Source organism: Lynx rufus, unplaced genomic scaffold (assembly GCF_022079265.1).
Source record: "Lynx rufus isolate CCGP_SWC_20201006 ecotype Redwood Valley unplaced genomic scaffold, mLynRuf1.p SCAF_2, whole genome shotgun sequence".
Lineage (NCBI taxonomy): Eukaryota > Metazoa > Chordata > Mammalia > Carnivora > Felidae > Lynx > Lynx rufus.
Genome location: NW_025814834.1, coordinates 167301882 through 167322928, shown reverse-complemented (window position 1 = coordinate 167322928; position 21047 = coordinate 167301882). Strand labels below are relative to the sequence as shown.

General features: G+C 34.0%; 1 protein-coding gene across 1 annotated transcript in view; it reads right to left on the bottom strand.

Moving 5' to 3' along the window:
* Positions 1-21047, bottom strand: part of DNAI4 (dynein axonemal intermediate chain 4) — an 88011-nt gene that overhangs the window by 14226 nt on the left and 52738 nt on the right. Inside the window, 7 exon segments of the mRNA XM_047082701.1 lie at positions 375-473; positions 5610-5731; positions 6023-6180; positions 8047-8198; positions 9456-9542; positions 12839-13047; positions 16741-16935. Of these exon segments, the coding sequence (XP_046938657.1) occupies positions 375-473; positions 5610-5731; positions 6023-6180; positions 8047-8198; positions 9456-9542; positions 12839-13047; positions 16741-16935 (1022 nt within the window).

Below are 21047 nucleotides of genomic sequence, written 5' to 3'. Positions count from 1 at the left end.
ATTACTTTAAAAAACAGAAATAAGGGAGAAAATGAAGAAAACATAAATGGAACAAAAGATACAGAAAATAAGTATATGCCAGAGACAATTTTACTTTGGAATCAGCATGTTATCATAAGCAAAGTCTTTCAGAAACAAATAAAAATTGTGACTTCCATAACTTGCAAGAAAAAAAATCAAGAACACCTGGAAGCCAAACAAAATGTCCCACATGTTATTGATGATTTCCATACAAGACAGTACTTAATTCAATTCGTACTATTAACTCTGAAGTTGTAAATTTAGGGCATGTGAAAAGTAGTGTGTATAAAAATACTATTTTTTTCAGAAATATTAAAAGATAAATTTTCCATACCTACTATAATTAAACTAACCTTATGTCCTCTGTAGGTTTCTAGGTATTGTTCATTATACGAACAAGAACATTTGTGAATATGACCTTCTTCGGTGCCAGCCAAATAGATATTTGTATCCTACAACACAAAAAATTAAAATATATTGGCTTGTGATATATTAGTAAAGGTGCTAAATAGAAAATCAGATCCCTCGGGGCACCTGGGTGGCTCAGTTGGTTAAGGGTGCAACTTTGGTTCGGGTCATGATCTCACAGTTCATAAGTTCGAGCCCTGCATTGGGCTTTCTGCTGTCAGTGCAGAGCCCGCTTCAGATCCTCTGTCTCCCTCTCTTTCTGTCCCTCCCCTACTCTCTCTCTCTCTCTCTCAAAAATAAATTAACTTCAAAAAGTAAAGAAAATCAGATCTCTCAAGATCTATTAAAACGAATTCAAGAACCAAAACTAGAAAAACTATCTTGATAATAGTTGTCTGTTGTCTTTTACTTTCTATCATCGTTTTATAATATTTATGTATATAATGCTGAAGAAATGATTTTTGCTGGATATGAAAGATTGAACTAAATGGAGTCTTAAGCATTTGTAACTCCATATGTAGGTACTAAATAGAGATTTTAAGTGTATTTCCTACTGTGAAGTCATAGTCTAAAGGTCTGAAAGTCAGGCTCTATGTCCTGGGTATGTGGAGTCAGTATCATCTTGGAGCATTTTAGAGATGTCAACTCTCAGATCCCACCGCAGACCTACTGAATCAGAATCTGCATTTTAACAAGATCCCTAAATAATGTGTATGTACATTAAAATTTGAGACACACTGTTCTAGCATGTACCACTACTTAAGAATGCAACTACAAAATCATGGAATATAAGCAGTTTAAACAACACAATAAAGTATAATTTTTCCCCAAACTAGCATAACCAATTTCCATTCAGCAGTATATAGAAGTTCCCTTTGATCCATATTCTCCTCAATGGTTGGTTACATTAGAAATCTTAAGTTTTGCCATTGTATTAGGTATAAAATTATACCTAATGGTATATGAATTTATATGAATATGAATTCATTTATGTGAATATTAACAAGGTTGAGCACATTTTATGTTTACTGGCCATTTGTATTTCCTCTTCTGTTCATGTCTCTTAACTATTTTACCCATAATATTTTCATATTGATTTATATAAAAGTTCTTTGTATATCCTATTATATATGCTTTGTCTATTACATATGTTGCAAATATCTTCTCCAAGTGTATGGCTTACCTTTTACTTTTTTAGTGTCTTTTGATAAACAGAAGTTCTCATTTTGATGTAGTTAGTATTATAACTTTTTTATATACTTAGCATTTTTTTGTGCTTTAAGAAATTTTTCCTATTTTGAGGTAATAGCAAAGTTTTCCTATATTTTCTTCTAAAAGTTTTTTGTTTATGAAGGGGTAGGTATCTAATTCCATTTTTATATGAACAATGATTATCCCAACACCATTTATATGTCGTTTATCTTTCTGTAGAGATCTTCAAGGTCACTGTCTAGAGTTATTCTTGTCAGTATATAAACTCTGAGATTTCCATGCAACAGATTTATTGGGAAGTTCTCTCAGGAATAATTTCTTTGAAAGAAACAATAATGGGCAGAGATTTAAGTTGACTATGATGCAGTTGCAACAGAAGGCTCAGCCCAACCTCCAAGAAGCTCTGGAGTTGAGATAGCCCTTTAGAGTCCGGCCTGCAGGCAAGGAGGCCAGACATGTTATACCACCACCCCACCATCACCAATAAACTAGTGAAGCAAAATGACAGACTCAAACCAAACCATATCAAAATAAAACTAAATGTAAATGGTCTAAATATCACAATTAAAAGGCAGAAATTATAAGATGGATAAAAAAGCAAGACCCAACTATATGCTACCAACAAGAAATGTACTTTAAATACAGAGATACAAGTAGGTTAAATGTAAAAGGATGGAAAATGATTTAATAAACACAACAAACAAACATGGCTGGGGAAGAGAGAGAAAAACCAAGAAACAGACTCGTAACTATAGAGAACAAACTGATGGTTTCCAGAGAAGAGATGGGTAGGGGGATGGGTTAAATAGGTGATGGCTATTAAGGAGGGCACTTGTAATTAGCACCAGGTGTTGTATGTAAGTGTTGAATCACTAAATTCTATACCTGAAACTATGTTGACTAACTGGAATTTAAATAAAAACTTAATAAAAAGAAAAAATAAACCATGTTAACACTGGTTAAAAGAATGCTGAGGTGGTTACATTAATATCGGGCTAAGATTATTTCAGTGTTAATAATATTACCAGTTATGAACCACTTTAAAATGATAAGAGAGTTGAATAATCAAGAGAACATAACAATCCTAAACATTTGTATCCTTAAGACAAAGCTTCAAGCTACATAAAGCAAAACCTGATAGAATTACAGTTAAAAAAAAAAAGACAAATCCATAATTATGCCCAGACACTTCAATGCCTCTCTGTTAATAATTGATGGAAGAGGTAGGCAGAAAATCAGCAAGGATATAGTCAACTTGGAGAACACCTTCAACCAACCTAACCTGATTGTCATTCATAGAACACTCCACCCAACAAGAGCAGAATGCACATTTTTCTCAAGTGCACAGGGAACATTTATGTGTAAATGTCACATTCTGGGCTTCAATAAATTTAAAAGCGTTCAGTTTATTAATTTTTATTAAAAGTTTGTTCTCTGATCATGATGGAATTAAATTAGAAATCAATAAACAGAAAGATCCTTGAAAAACCCCAAATATTTAAAAACTAAATAACATGCTACTAAGTAGTCCATCAATCAAAAAAGAAATCAGAGAAATTAGAAAGTATTCTGAATGGAATGAAAATGAAAATACAACATATTAGAATTTGTGGGATGCTGCCAAAGCAGTACTTAGAGAAAAAGTTATAGCAAAAATGCCTCCATCAAAAGAAGAAAAGTCATAAATAAATGATCCCAGATTCCACCTTAAGAAGCCAGAAAAGGAGGAGCAAATAAAACCGAAGCAGAAGAAAGAAAATAAAGATCAAAATGGAAATCAGTTTTATAGAAAACAGAAAAACAATCGTGAAATTCAGAGAAATCAAAAGCTGGTTCTTTGAGATCAATAGCATTGATAAACTTCTAGCCAGACTAAAGAAAAAAAGAAACACAAATTACCAACAGTAGCAATTACAGAGGTGACATCACTACATATTTTAATATCTATTAAAGAATACTAAGGAATTATTATGATGCCACTAAGTTTAATAACTTAGATGAAATAAATTCCTTAAAAGACACAAATTATCAAAATGCACTCAAGAAGAAATAGATGATAATAATAATAATAATCCTATATCTAGTAAAAATTTGCATTTCTAGTTACAAGTTAAAAACCTTCCTAAAAGAAATTCCAGGCCCAGATAGTTTATTAATCCCATCAAACACATAATGAAGAAATAATACTAATTGTATACATATTCTTTCAAAAAAGTAAAGAGGGAATATTTTTCAACTCATTCTATAGGATTACCCTAATATCAAAACCAGACAAAGACATGACAAGAAAAGAAAACTGTAGATAGATATCCCTTATAAGCAAAGATGAAAACTGCTAAACAAAATTTAAGCCTATCAAATCCAACAGTAGATTAAAAGTATAAATTACAATCAGATGGAATTTATTTTAGAAATAAACATTTAAAAACCAATGTTATTCACCATATTAACAAACTTAAAAAGAAAAACTATATATCATCTCAATAGATGTAGAAAAAGCATTTGACAAAAACCTAGCATCTATTCCTGATAAAACTCTCAACAAACAGTAAAGTAATGGGATCTCCTCAATGTGATTAATTGTATCTACAAAAAAATCTCAGCTTACATCATACTTAATAGTAAAAGGACTGAATACTTTTTCCCTAAGACCAGAAACAAGAGAGGGATGTTTGTTTTCACCACCTCCATTCATTATTGTGCTGGAAGTTCAAGCCAGTACAAACAGGAAAGAAAAGGTAACCAGATTAGAAAAGAAGTAAACTCTTTATTTACACACTATATGATCATCTCAAATTCCTCACACCAAGGACATTTCTAGGATAACAAACTAGGATTTCTCAACCCAGCACCATTGATATTTTGGGCCAGTCCCTTCCCCTCCCCTTCCCCTTCTCCTTCTTTTCTTTCCCCTTCTTCTTCCCTTTCTCCTGCCCCTTCCCCCTCTCCTTTTTTTTCCCCCAGTACCCCTTTTCTTCCTCTTCCCCTTCTCCCCCTTCTTCTGTGCAGAGGAGGGCAAAAGTTGTCTTGTGCACTGTAGGATGTTTAGCAGTATCCCTGGCCTCTGCCTACTAGATGCCAATAGCATTCCTTCCCACGTCCCACCTCCTATAGCTGCAACAACCAAAAATATCTCAAGACATTGTGAAATATACCCTGGTGATAAAATATTCCCCTCCCTGCCCACATTGAGAAGCACTGTTCTAGAATCAAGGTGAAATGTGGATTACAAGAATTTGAGAGTGAAGGCAGTTGGAATACAACAGCTGTGGAAAACATGAAATGCAGTAAAGGCCTGAACTACATTAGCAGTAGTAGGCTTGGACTAAAAGGACAATAATACTTAAATAGCATTTGGTTGATAGGGTAGAACAAAGTAGAAGCTCAAATTTTGGTTTGCATAATTAGGTAGATGATGGTGTCACAAAAAAGATGATCATGTTACATGTGAGGAAAAATATATAGGATATGCTTCCTTGTTTGTCATAGTTGCTGAGTTTTCTGATTCCAAAGTACTTCCAGATAAAAATAATTAGAAAAAGTAGAATTTCATTAACCCTGCTTTGATTTGATTCTCTTCCTGATAACCATGAACTTAACTATTCTTCCTAATCCTCATCATCATGAGAGTCACCACTCACATTGAAATAGTGGACTGTATGGTATATTTGGTTTCTATCAAAATGATAAAGCACTCAAGTTAAACTTGAAGTTGTAAAGAGAATCCTTCCACAGTTTCTCAGAAATACAGACCTTTCCTCTAGAAAGCAGATAAAGACACAGTACAGCCAACTGGAATGTGCCTCTCCACCTTAGTTTGGCAGCTATGTCTATGTTTGTTTTATTTTTACCTACGAGGCACTATATTGATTAACATGCTAAACCTTTGTCTTGCTTTATGTCTTACTACATTTCAATTATTGGAAGTTGTCATTTGCAATAGTGAATAATGGATTGGAATAATTTACCTTAGGATGAAAAGCAAAACACATTCCAGGGGCCTGTCGAGATATCAGAGCTTCACCTTTCTTTTCTTTTTCCCCTCCTTTTTTGCTGCTGCTAGAAGTAGTTCGCTTCAAACGCATCAAATCTTTATTTAAAGAAGAAAACATATATCTTATTTAATACACGAAAAAGTATTGTATAATAATGTATGTCCCTCCTACAAATAATAGTATGAGTTCTGCCATCTTTTGCATGTGATTAACTTAAAACTAGCAAATACCAATGAGAAAAACAATGAGCAAGTACAATATTTTTTCTTATGTAGCCAAACTAAAATTTGTCACCTCTTACTCATGGCTCACTAGGATTTTAAGTCAGCACATAATAAGAGAAAGGTAATTTGATATGTATGTGTATTTGTATACATTCTTTTTACCATGACAGTCCAGTCCTTTCCGTATAACCCATTTGGAGATTCTTCCATCTGCTGATATAGAAACTAGTATTTCTCTTTTGTCATCCCCTGTTGTCCCTCGATCTTGTTCTATCCACTGTAGTTGCCATACAGGTCCCAAATGTTTTTGAGGTGATTCACTAAAACAGGGAAAAGCACTAAATATAGAATCATTGTCATAATTTTTAAAAGCACAGGAGTATAAGTCATAAGGACAGCTCCCTGGAGCACTGTGACCTACTTATGGAATGATGCCCCTATTGTTCACTTTCACTTTAGTAAAAGTATTTTGAAAAACAGGGAAAACAATCATTTTGTCACCTAATATTTTTGTTTTTTTTCATTTCTTATAAAAGGAAACTTTTACTACTTTTAATTATATTAATGCCATAAAAGAAATACAAAAGCAAATATTTTCTTTCTTTTCAAAATATACTTTCCCTTACTCTATTCATTTACTTTTTCCTAGATAAGTTGTGTTAATTTATTTTGGACACTTTGAAAATAAGTATCTTCATCTTTATAAGGATTTTTTTCATAGCTTAAGTAGATAAATTATTTAAGTCTTATTTAAGTAAACAATTACCTTTCTATATTTCAGGCTTGCCCATTGGCTTGATTCTCTCTATGGCTGATTTAACATTTCTCTGAAGAATTAAAATCACTTCTCAGATTAGTGATTGTTTTCCTGTCAGGATAATAGGTTCCTCTGTTCCTAGTCCTTGATTTTTTTATGCAAACCTCCCAAAGCAATGGTTGTGAATCTTTTTAAAATCATAGATAACTTCGATTATTTGGTAAAACAAGCACAAAGGCCCATGCTTATAAAACTACGCAGATAATTTCAAATTTAAGCTTACAGACCTTGCTTTGATGCCTATTTTCAGCTCTAAGTTTATTCAAACATTAATATAAATATACTACTTCATTTTTGCCCCATTGGTATCTGTTCTATTATAAAAACCTAACAATACTCAATATCTTTCACTTTTAACTTTTTTTATTTTCTCAGTATGACTCATTCACTGATTGACTTATTCTTATTCATACTATAATCCTGTTACATTCTCAATATTATGTGACATGCTGAGGATAAACAGGCAAGACTTAATCCTTGACTTCGAGTTGCTTACAGCCTCTTCAGAAAGATATATATATATAAATAATACATATACAGCATGATGAGTGCTATGATAACTAGACAAACGCACAAAAGAAAGGAATGGGAAGGATTCTTGGAGGAGGTGGTGCCAAAGCAATAAAGGGTACAAACTTAGAAGATGAACAAGTTCTAAAGATCTAATATATAGCATGATGTTCATAGTTAACAATACTGTACTATATACTCAAAATCTGCTAAGAGAATAGATCCAAAATGTCCTCACCACATATTAATCAATTTTATTGTGGTAATCATTTCACAGTGTATACATATTAAATAATTACATTGTACCCCTTTTAAAAATCACATTGTAGAACCTAAATATATACAATTTTTATTTGTCAATTGTACCTCAATGAAGCTGGGGAAATTTTTGATTTTCTTTTAAAAGAATAAACAAACTGTAGGGGCACCTGAGTGGCTCAGTCGGTTAAGCGTCCGACTTCGGCTCAGGTTATGATCTCACGGTTCATGAGTACAAGCCCCGCGTCAGGCTCTGGGCTGACAGCTCGGAGCCTGGAACCTGCTTTGGATTCTGTGTCTCCCTCTGTCTGCCCCTCCGCTGCTTGCACTCTGTCTCTCGCATTGTCTCAAAAATAAACAAACATTAAAAAAAATTTTTTTAAGAATAAACAAACTGTCAAGGAAGGTTGGTGAGGTGGGCAGAGAACATACAGATTTTAGGACAGAGAATTTCAGCTAGAGAGGAATTATTAAGTGAAAAATAATGGTATCACTCTCAAAACATAAACATTCACTCAAAATTAGATAACATTAGATTAAATTTTTACTTCTCCCTAAAAAAAGCCCATATTATATGTTTATCTGATTCTTGGTTTCTCACCTACTATCCAGAACAGGAACATTACTGTTGCTCTGTACATTATAAATTGCAATGGTACCATTGTGATAGCCAACTGCTAAAAGATTAGGTGCTCCAATGGAGAAATCCACAGCAGTAACTCCATATGGACTCTGATAAATACGTTCTGGCCACTGAATAAAAAAATAATTGTATTACATTTTAAACTGGGTTTTGCAGGCCACAGGAAGATAGGGTATAATAATGGTGACTTAAGACAAGTCTGGGGGCAGTGGAAATGTAAGAAGGGCTAGTCTACATTAAGTTACTCTTCTCTTCCTAACTTCTAGTATAGATGAAAACAAAATGTCAATTAGTCATTCCCTTTCCTTTGATGAATCCTCAGGACTCAATAATTTTAAGAAATACAGCATGGCCTTCTCCAATAATTATCATATTGGTGTTCTTTCAGTAGGATTTGCATGATCATCATAGATTTACTTTCTTTAAGAAACAAATAATGGGCTCCAATCAAATTATCTAGCAATGTTCCTATCTTCCAGTATCTGTTTCATAGGCTTGCATTATCTAGACACTTCTGAACGGTGGAAAGAAGAAGCCACAAAAAAAAACTCTGTACAGTAGTCTTTTTGACAACTCTGTGAAGAGTTTTATTGTTTTGCTTTGCTTAAAGTCTAATCTAAATCCTTTCTTGCTTCTAACAGTCTGTATGGAAAAGAAGACAACTTACCAATGATGGATCCTATATCAATACTTCCACATGTTTAAAATTGCTTCTTCCTTCCTTTTTTTTTAATTCTACATAAACCCAGCTTCCTAATAGACTGGGATTATTTATAAAACTCCAATCATTTTTTATTTTGCTTTCCTGATCCTTTTCTAAGTTTTCCACTTCACAATTCAGTTATGAATTAAAAGTAAATGTAAAGCTGCAAAATAACAGACTGACTAAAACTGTTTAACAAAAAAATACCATGACTGATTCTTATTATTCTCCTTGAAAAATTCTTGCTAATAACATGGTCATTCATATTCATCCATTTTGTATGTATTCAAGCCAGCAGAAATCTATCTTACAAGGTGATGAGATATTTATACATTAAGAAACAATTCAGTATTAGCTGAAACATATAATTTTCAAAGGATTTTCACTCACAAATTTGCTCTTCTTTCTGATAAAAAATAATGGTTCAACTCTGGATCATAAGATCTAGTAGCACATAGTAAATGCTCAATAAATATTTATTAAATGAATTTACTTCACCTAATATCAACAAGAATAAATTTTAATACTTATAGATTTAAACCAAAGAAAATAAAGTCTTCCTCGATAATTTTTTTACTTTAATTATCACACACAACTATCTACTTTATGAGAATTATGTCAATATTTAATTAACTAAAAATGTCTTTATTCCTACTGGGGTTACCATAGGATTCTTTATTGACCAGCAGCAAGCCAATCCTCTTTTTTGCTCTCTAAATCCAAAGTGCCCATAGCCAACAGCCAAAAGGTCCTGAAAATCAGAAAAATATGTTTAAAATAAGAGAGGGTAGCATAAAAACATTGGAAAATATATAAAGATACATTTTAATGAACTGTGTTAAAAATAGAAAGACACTTCTATTGAGAAAAAATACCAGTATACTATTTATTTTTACTTTACACCTCCATCTTCCTAAGCAAAATAATAATCATATTTTCAGACTGATGAATAACTAAAAAGAACCAATTGCTGAAAAGTTCTTTTATATATTGAGTTAATCTTCCAAGATTATATTACTACATTATGGGTTTCTGAGAATGACCTAATTATTTCAAATATAAAGACAAAGTGCCATGAACTGAATTGTGTCTCCTCCCCTAAAATTCATGTGTTGAAGTCCTAATCCCCAATGTGATTATATTTGAAGAAAGGGCTTTTAGGAGGTAATGAAGATTAAATGAGATCATGAGGGTCATAATGTTAATCCAATAGGATTGGTGGCCTCATAAAAAGAGGAAGAGACACCAGAGCTCTCTCTCTCCACCATGTGAGAATGCAGCAAGAAGGTGGCCATCTGCAAGATAGGAAGAGAGCCTTCACCAGTAATGAAATCAGCCAGCACAATGATCCTAAACTTCCTGGCCTCCAGCAAATAAATTTCTGATTTCTAATCCAGCCAGTCGACGGTATCTTGTCATGGCACCCCAAACTGTTTAATAAAGCATTTCAAGATATGCTTATACAAGTGCATAAAGACAAAAGTTTAATGATTGACCAAACCCAACCTCTTCTTTGTAATCAGAATACCTTTATCAAAAATATATTATATATTTTTGCCATAACTCTACTTTCAAGCCAACATCACCTCTTTATAATTTCCTCTGCCTTAAACCACTCTTCACCACTATTCCTTTTACACTGACATGAACAAACTTCTATTCATCACTTCAAGACTCAGCATAGGCACCACTTTCCACTAAAAAGCATTCATGAGCCTCTCTTATGTATTCCCACAATACTATTTATTTTCCTTATTAAAACACAGAGAGAACTATTATATAGGCAGGGTCTATGTGTGACTACATTACTACTGTTTCTCTAGTGCTTTATTAGAGTTCCTGGCATAGTCAATGTTCAATAAGTATTTGTAGAATGAATCAATAAATATAATAGATGCCATTTGTCATATTTTTTTAGCTTTGTTAACAATTATTTAAGTTTAATCTCAATAACAATATATTAACTTTTAAAATGCTGGTATATTCAGTTTCTAAAAATGATTCACCTGTCTTTATTATTTATTATTTATTATTTACTATTTTTATTTATTTATTTTATTATTTATTATTTATTATTTATATTTATTATTTACTATTTATTACACATTTATTATTGATTTATTGAGTATCACTTACCTTACATGGGGTTTCCAAATATAGTTTATAAAAACCAATCCGTACTAAAAGTATTTTATTTTATTAAAAATAACATACAGGGGCGCCTGGGTGGCGCAGTCGGTTAAGCGTCCGACTTCAGCCAGGTCACGATCTCGCGGTCCGTGAGTTCGAGCCCCACGTCAGGCTCTGGGCTGATGGCTCAGAGCCTGGAGCCTGTTTCCGATTCTGTGTCTCCCTCTCTCTCTGCCCCTCCCCCGTTCATGCTCTGTCTCTCTCTGTCCCAAAAATAAATAAACGTTGAAAAAAAAAATTAAAAAAAAAAATAACATACATAATTTAAATAACACATTACTTAGGTTTCTATAAGAATGATGATAGACTTTGTTTTTTTGAAAACACTAGCATATTTGCACATAGCACCTTATAAGGTGTGGCAGTAAAATAAAAAGGCTAATTCTTAAACTTACATTATACAATACAATCTTAATATACAAATTCGTTTTGACCACTTTAAAAATACACTAAATATTTATTCCAAAGGTATTGTTATTACACAAAAGGGTTTTAGAATCCCTAATTGAGAATCATGTCTTCAGAAGCAGTTTATAAACTCAAGGAGAAAATAAGTCTCGTTACTCTATAATCATCTCTCTTTTAAAGCAAACATACCATTCTCCAACTTGATGATTCATATAATTTGGCTCAAGATGATTTTTGGCAGTGCAGTAATTAAGAGCAAGAACTCTGGATTCAGATGTTAGAGTTTGAATTCTAGCTGTTTCACTTACTAGAGTTGTGTTACTCTGGGAATTTAAGAGATGTGTAACTTTGGGCAAGTTATTTATCCTTTTTGTACTTCAGTTTTCTTATCAACATAATGGGGAAAATAGTACCTAACTCAGAGTTACCGTGTTAATACAAGTAAAATGCTTACAGTATCGCCTGGTACATAGTAAGTACTATTTAAGTATTTGCTGTTAAGCACTCTCAACAATAGCCAAATTATGGAAAGAGCCTAAATGTCCATTCACTGATGAATGGATAAAAAAATTGTGGTTTATATACACAATGGAGTACTACGTGGCAATGAGAAAGAATGAAATATGGCCCTTTGGAGCAACATGGATGGAACTGGAGAGTGTTATGCTAAGTGAAATAATCCATACAGAGAAAGAAAGATACCATATGGTTTCACTCTTATGTGGATCCTGAGAAACTTAACAGAAACCCATGGGGGAGGGGAAGGAAAAAAAAAAAAAAAAGAGGTTTGAGTGGAAGAGAGCCAAAGCATAAGAGACTGTTAAAAACTGAGAACAAACTGAGGGTTGATGAGGGGTGGGAGGGAGGCGAGGGTGGGTGATGGGTATTGAGGAGAGCACCTTTTGGGATGAGCACTGGGTGTTGTATGGAAACCAATTTGACAATAAACCTCATAAAAAAAATAATAAAAAATTAAAAAATAATTAAAAAAGTATTTGCTATTACTGGTAGTAATAATATTTTAAGAAATCTCAAAATTATCTTGTATATTTTCAGGGTCACTAGATTAAGTATATATTTCTGAATATGATTACTTTAAGAAGAATATTAATTTGGGTACATGAGCTTGATATATCTGAAAATAAATCAATTAGATGTTATCTTCTGGTTCACTTTTCAATATCTGTTATGGATTCAGAGAATACTGTGTCCCAAGTACATCTCCTAAAATTAAAATGATGACATTTCATACTAAAGGAGAAAAAATTATTTTGTAACTATTATCATTTTCTACTTTTTGAAACATGAACTTGTTGTAGAGGTATGTTAAAAACTCCACTTTTTGTCAAATAAAATCCCTTGCCTAATGTCTGAGAAAACAAACAACTAGTACTTGACAGTCACCCTTATATACTAAAGACAGAATTGTTAAAATGTTCAATAACTTACAGGATTTGTTCTATTCCAGGCAAGGCTGCTCACATTAAGGCCTTTGGTTAAGTCACAGGAAAAGGACCAAAGTCGTTCTAAATTGGCTGGTATTGTTGATTGTCCTGTACTTATTTCTATTTCTTCTTCCTCTTCCTTCTGACCCTCTTCCTCTGCCTTTTCAAGTTTTTCACCTTCTTGAAAGTCTTCAGGTTTTTCAGGTTCTGGTTCTAAAATTAAATCAAATGAAGAGATTATCGTCCTCCATTCCTACAAGAGCCTTCCAAAGGGCCCAAACAGCATCTCTCCCTCTGAGACACTTAAAGCACCACTGGATCTGCTGGATGATATGGCCCAAGTGACAGGGCATTCTGAATGACTACCTGGGCCTCTTGTAGAATCTTCTGCTCTCCTGGGCTTACTCAAAGCTAGCATTTTTTTCAGATCACTTAGTGAATAAGCCAAAGTAGCACATCCAAATGAGGAATATGTTGTCGCCAAAGAACAAAGAGGTCTACTAGGCATGGTACCTTTTTTGGTTATAAGAGTGGCCAGAAGAAACAACTTATCCTTAACCTTTGGAAATTTCACTGAGGTGGAAAGCCCCTGAAATTTTATCAGAGGTGCCTGGGAGGCTCAGTCGGTCAAGCGTCCGATTTCGGCTCAGGCCATGATCTCGCAGTCCATGAGTTTGAGCCCCGCATCAGGCTCTGTGTTGACAGCTCAGTCTGGAGCCTGCTTCAGATTCTGTATCTCACTCCCTCTTTGCCCCTCTCCCGCTCCTGCTCTCTCCCTCTCAAAAATAAATAAACTTTAAACAATTAAAAAAATTTTTTTAGCAGATTTATTTCTCACCCTCTGGGATGCAAATGTCTTACTAATAAGTCTACTTCTTATTCACCAGGTCTAATCAGCATAATGTCATCAATGTAATGGACCAGTGTGATATCTTGTTGAAGGAAAAATTCCCTGAAGACTAAATTAGGACATAAAACTAAAGAGCTGATATACCCCTATAGGACAGTGAGGGTGTATTGCTGGCCTGGCCAGCTGAAAGCAAATGGCTTCCAGTGGGTTTTATCAACAGGTACTGAAGAAAAAAGAAAGCATTTTCTGTGTCAATAGTCACATACCAGGTACCAGGTGGTGTGTTAATTTGCACTGCCAAGGAAACATCTGGAACAGCAACTGCAATTGGAGTCACCACCTGGTTAAGTTTACAATAATCAACCATTATTCCCCAAGATCCTGCGTTTTCTATGCAAGCCAAACAGATGAGCTGAATGGGGGAGGTGATGGGAGTGAATACTTCTGCATCTTTCAAGCCCTCGATGGTAGCATTAATCTCTACAATCCCTCCAGAAACATAGTATTGCTTTGGTTTACTATTTTCATAGGTAGCGGAAGCTCTAGTGGCTTCTACTTATCCATTTCCTACCAGAATAGCCTCCATTACATAGGTCAAGGATCAAGTGTAGGGCTTCTGCCAGTTGCTAAATATTTCTATTCCAAAGTATACATTCTGGAACAGCGGAAATAACTACAAGATGAGTTAAGTTACCCACTGGACCCACTGTGAGATGGACCTGAGCTAAAATTCCATTGGTCACCTGACTCCTATAAGTCCTTTCCGGCTAACAAACCATAGTGATGTTTTGGGACTCATGAAGTTAGTATCTGTCCAGAGCTAGTGTCCAGTAATCCCTGAAATTTATGATTATTTCTTGTTCCCCACTACACAGTCACTCTTGGAAAAGGCTGTAGGTCCCCTCTGAGGAAGGCTGAGAGAAATTTTAACAGTTTACATTTTTGGTAGTGTAGTGAAATATTTTCTCAAAGAGACACAGCCTCCCCTTTATCCAAGGAGTTCTGGGTCTGCAAATTGACTCAAGCCTAGAAATTGCTTAAAGGGCTATGGCTTTTCTTTTGTAAAGAAAAGACTCTTCTGTTTATACAGATTAAGTAAGAATTTAGGAGGAGACTACATTTTATGGGCTGATTTATCTCCCCAAAATTCATATATTGGAAGGCCTAATCCCAAGTACCTTAGAATGTAATGGGTTTGTAGACAAAGGCTTTAAAGAGGTGATTAAGTTAAAACAAGGCCACTATTCTGGGTCCTAATCAAATATGACTGCTATCCTTATAATAAGAGGACATTTAGATACACCGAGAGACACAGGGAAGGCACAAGCACAGATAAAAAAACCTAGTGACGAGACCGCAAGAAGGTAGTCATCTGCAAGCCTAAAAGAGAGGCCTCAGAGGAAACCCCAACTGTACTGACACCTTCAGCTCAGACTTCCAGTCTCCAGAACTATGGGGAAGTAAATTTCTGTTGTTCAAGCCACCCAGTTTGTGGTATTTTGTTATGGCAGTGCTAGCAAACCAATACAGCACCTACCTATTTCTCTTCTAAGGACATGATGATCAGCTAGCCAATGCCACGGATCTCTGTGAGTCAGACTGTTCTGATTACTGCTCTTTGCCCTACAGTAACCATGCCCACCTTTTCATTGGTGATTAACTGCTGCCACTTATCCCCTGCCACTCAGAATCTAATTGTTTAAGGATCTCAGTTGACTAGCAGTAGTTCCCACTACAATTTCTGACCTACAGAGAAAAGTGAGCAAAGAATTCTTCAAGGATATTGGGGCACCCAGCCAATTTATTTTTCACAATTGTGCTAAAAGGTGTATTATCCGGATACTTCTATAGTGAATAAGCAGGTCATCATGATAAATCCACCCTAACATTCCAATGTCCCAAAGCCTTTGGATACCTTTCTCTATAGTGTACCAAAGCAGTTCTAACATTTCAACTTTATTTAGTGAAAACCACATTTTGTCATTCTGGGGCCAGGACTGAAGCCCCTGCCTCTGCCCCAGGCCAACATATGTACAAAACTGTAAATGCATTTTCTTTTCCTTATGAATTCTTTTAATATTTTCTTTTCTCTAGCTTATTTTATTGTAAGAATATAGTACATAATACATATAATATAAAAATGTGTGTTAATTGACTTTATGCTATAAGTAAGGCTTCTGGTCAATAGTAGTTTATTTGTAGTTAATTTGGGGGGAATCAAAAGTTATACTTGGAGTTTCGACTGTGCCAGGGTCATCACCCCTAAGCCCTGCCTTGTTCAAGGGTCAACCGTACTTACCATATGAACCCACTTATATGATATACCAAAACAGTCAATCTCTGGTGAGAAAAGTCAGGTTAATACCTGTTTATGGGGTGTAAGGTTTAACTGAAAAATAGCACAAGGGAAATCTTAGGGTTTGTAATTTATTCTACAAAATGGGAAGATACTGAAGGTTTTTTAAGAGTTAAATGCCATGTTCAAACTTGTGTATGGGATACATCAGCACACCAGGATAGTAAAGTGGAAAGAGAATTGGAATGAGATCAGGCCTTGGTTGAATGCCTAGCTTTGTCACAGACTCTAAACTTAGAAAGTTTCTGTACTCTTCATCTTCTTCATTCAAAAATTGAAGGGTTGAATTCATCTCTAAAATCTTTCAAAATATTCTGTGAACATATGAGATGGGATTTGTAGCAATAAGAACAGGAAGAATGCCCCTGTAATAAAATTAGGGATAGGTAATAAGCACCAGAACCTGGAAAGTGTCAATGGCAATGGAAAGGGGGTTAAATATGAGAAAACAATTCAGTACAAGGGCAAGGAAGAGAAAAGAGCCATGGAAGCTTTTGTAGATTTTAATCTAAGGGGTGACCTCTTTTTTGTGCGCTCTGTAGTTTGAATTCTACTGTTATTTGGATGTTTAATGCTAAAAGGTATATAAATATGTCTTTTGATAAGTGATGATCCAGTCTGGAGGTTACATTTAAAAATGATAACGTCATTCATTTTTTTTGATTATTTGAGCTTGTCTAAATGTGATTTTTAAAAATACCTTTTAAAATAGGAAGCTGACGATAAGCTGCAAGTTTTGGTTGAAATATATTTTCCATTAGAACTCGTTCCATAAAAAATAAATCCTGATGAAACTTGTCAGATTTCAATATTGTCTCTGAGTGGTCTACTTCATCATCATGGACTTTAGTCAAAATTACATTTTCTATATCCATTAAAGAACTAGCTTCACTATCTGTAAAATACAAACATGATGCAAAGATAAAATAATTTAAGTAGTATTAGATGATTCATGCAAAGGATTTTAAAATGACATTTTGTCATTACTGTTTGTTTTCCTCCAATATTCAACAACTTCAATAAACATTTGTTGAATATCTTTTATCTACCAAGCACATGAAAAATATATATATATTATTTCATTTTGGAATTCTTAACCATTCAAAAATGCACTGTTTATCAGAAGATAAGCAATGATAACCTCATAGGTAATTTATATCTCTATACCTTGTTCTTCAAATTTAAACAAGATTATTAGTCTTCAGATGAAGGTCTGACTGGATTACTGTTTTGTAGAAATACCATACGATTGTGTTAATTTTTTATTGATGCTACAACAAACTACCCAAAACTTAGTAGGTTAAAATCACACAAATTTATTATTTTAAGAGTTCAGTCAGTTAGAGGTCTGACCCAGGTCTCACTGGGATACAACCAAAAAGTTAAGAGGGTTATGTTTCTTTCTGGAGGCTCTAGAGAGACTTATCTTTTTCAGCTTCTACAAGCCACCCAAAACCCTTCCTCCATCTTGAAAGACAACATCACTGCATCTCTCTGATCTTCTGTCATTACATCTCTCCATGACCACAGCACAGAAAGGTCTCTACTTTTAAGTAGCCATATGATTAGATTGGGTTCTCTCATTCTACTAACAGAAACCACAACAAAGACTCTTGGCCACATTTCCCCTTCATTCTTTCTGCCTCCTGACCAACTCTGGTACTTCTCTGTGTAGCTCACAGTGTAGAATGTTCCTTCCTCTTGAGATTTGTGAATATAACAAGCTATCATTTCAATGGCAACAGTGTCCTGATCTGTTGGCCTTACCATGCCTAAATAATAATAAAGTTCACATTTAAAAAAAAATATTGTCTATTGGGATGCCTGGGTGGCCCAGTTGGTTAAGCATCCAGCTCTTGATTTCGGCTCAGGTCATGACCTCATGGTTAATGGGTTCGAGCCCCCTGTTGGGCCTTGCATTATCAGTGTAGATTCTCAATCTCTATTCTTCTCTTTCAGCCCCTCCCCTGCTCATGCTCTCTCTCTAAAATAAATAAACATTAAAAAATTTTTTTAAATATTGTCTACAAGCCCAATTTAAATGTAAAGACACAGATAGATTAAAAAGATAGAATTAAAAAGATATGTTAATACTATCAAAAGAAGACAGAGTAGCTATATTTAATTTCAGACAAATTAGACTGTAGAACAAGGAAAATTATCAGCAATAAAGTGAAGCATTGCACAATAATAAAGAAATCAATTCTCCAAGAAGACACAGCAAGCCTAATCATTTATGCAGCAAAAAATCAAGACTACAAATCTGTAAGGCAAAAACTAATAAAATTGCAAGGAGAATTAGACACATCCACTATTATAATTGGAAACTTTTAACACTTTTTAAACAGAATACACACTATTCTCAAGTTCACTTGGAATGCTCATGAAGATAGAACACATTCTGGGGCGCAAAGCACACCTAAACAAATTTAAAAGAATAGAAATAATAAAAAATGTGCTCTCAGACAACAGTGGAATTAAACTAGAATTTAATAACAGAAGGATAGCTGGATAATCCCAAAATATTTGGAAATTTAAAAAACATATATAAATAAAAAATAGGTCAAAGAAGAAGTTCCAAATAAAATTTTAAATTTTTTAAATATTTGAACTAAATTAAAATAAAACTAAAACTTATCAAAACTTGTGAAATGCAGCAAAAAGAATGCTTGAGGGAAATTTATAGCATTGAATGCATATACTAAAAAGAAGAAAATCTAAAAATTAGTAATCTAAGCTTCCATCTCAGGGCACTAGAGTAAGGAGAGCAACATAAGCCTAAAGTAAGCAGGAAACAAATATATATATAAAATATATAATATATGATATATATTAAATATGTAATAAATATATATTAATATATATATTAAAGCATAAATCAATAAAATTGAAAACAGGAAATCATCAGAAACAATCAATGAAATTAAAAGTTGTTTCTTTGAAAATATCAATAAAATTCATAATCATCAGCCAGGCTAAAACATCTAAATGGTCAGTATGAGCAACACCAAAGGTGTCATCACTACTGATCCCATAGCCCAAAAGAATAATAAATACTGTGAATAACTCTTATGTCCACAGATTTGATAACTTAGATGAAACGGAGCAATTCCTTGAAAGACATAAACTGCCAAAACTCACACAAAGAGAAATAGGTAATCTGAATAGGCCTCTATCTGTAAAGAAATTGAATAGACAATTAATAACTTTTCTAAATAGAAAGCATCAGGCCCAGATGGTTTTACTGGTGAATTATATCAAACATTTAAGGATGTTTATACAATCAGAAAATAAGTAGAGAGAACACTTCCCAATTCATTTTGTTAGACTGACATTACTCTAATATGAATACCAGATGAAAACATTACAAGAAAAGGAGAATTACAGAAAAATATTGTTTATGAAAGCAACACAAAGATCCTCCAACAAAATATTAGCAAATCAAATCTAATAGTGTACAAGAAGACTTATACGACAAAGTGGGGCAGGTATGCAAAGCTAGTGCAACACTTAAAAACCAATCAATATAATTCACCAGATCCACAAGCTAAAGAAGAAAAATCACATTTGATTCAGAAAAATCTTTTGACAAATTCAACAGTCATTTATGATTAAAAAAAAAACCCAGGAGAATAAGAACAGATGTGAATTTCCTCAACTTGATTTTTAAAAAACCTATGAAAAACCTACAACGAACATCATATTTAATGGTGAAAACCCAAAAATTTCCCCACTAAGGTAAGAAACAAGGCTAGGATATTCCTTATCATCACCTTTATCCAACATCATACTAGAAGTCCTAGTCCTACAATAAGTCAGGGAAGAGAAATAAAAATTATACAAATTTGAAAGGAAAAAAACACTTCGTAGATGACATGAATGTGTAGAAAATCCCCATAAATTGTGAAAAAATATAAAATTTTCCAATTATAATAAAAATTAGAGCAAGGTTGCAGTAAACACCATTAATATACAAAAATCAATGGCTTACCTATAAACCAGTGATGAACAACTGAGAACTGAAATAGGGGCACTTGGGTGGCTCAGCCAGTTAAGTGTCTGACTCTTGGTTTCAGCTCAGGTCATGATCTCACACTTCATGAATTCAAGCCCCACATCAGCCTCTGTGCTGACAGTGTGGAGTCTGCCTGGGATTCTCTCTCTCCCCCTCTCTCTCTGCCCCTCTTACATGCTCTCTCTCTCTCTCTCTCTCTCTCTCAATCAATAAACTTACAAAAAAGAAAATTGAAATAAAAACCATAATACTATTTATGTTGGCACTAAAAAGTTAAATGCTTAAGTTATAAATCTAACAAAATACATACAAGATCTACATGAGGAAATTACAAAACTCTGATGAAAGAAATCAAAGAAGATCCAAACAAATTTTCAAGGATAGGAAGTCTCCATATTGTTAAAATGCCAATGTTTTATAATTTGATCTATAGCTTCAGTGCAATCCCAGTCAAAAAATCCCACCAAGTTATTTTATTGACATTGACAAACTGATTCTCAAGTTTTTATGGAGAGGCAAAAGAACAAGAATAGCTAACACGATGCTGAAGAAGAATAAGACTGACACTACCCAATTTTAAGAATTCCTATTTACCCAAGGGATACAGGAGTACTGATGCATAGGGGCACTTGTACCCCAATGTTCATAGCAGCACTCTCAACAATAGCCAAATTATGGAAAGAGCCTAAATGCCCATCAACTGATGAATGGATAAAGAAATTGTGGTTTATATACACAATGGAATACTATGTGGCAATGAGAAAAAATGAAATATGGCCTTTTGTAGCAACGTGGATGGAACTGGAGAGTGTGATGCTAAGTGAAATAAGCCATACAGTGAAAGACAGATACCATATGGTTTCACTCTTATGTGGATCCTGAGAAACTTAACAGGAACCCATGGGGGAGGGGAAGGAAAAAAAAAAAAAAAAAGGACGTTAGAGTGGGAGAGAGCCAAAGCATAAGAGACTGTTAAAAACTGAGAACAAACT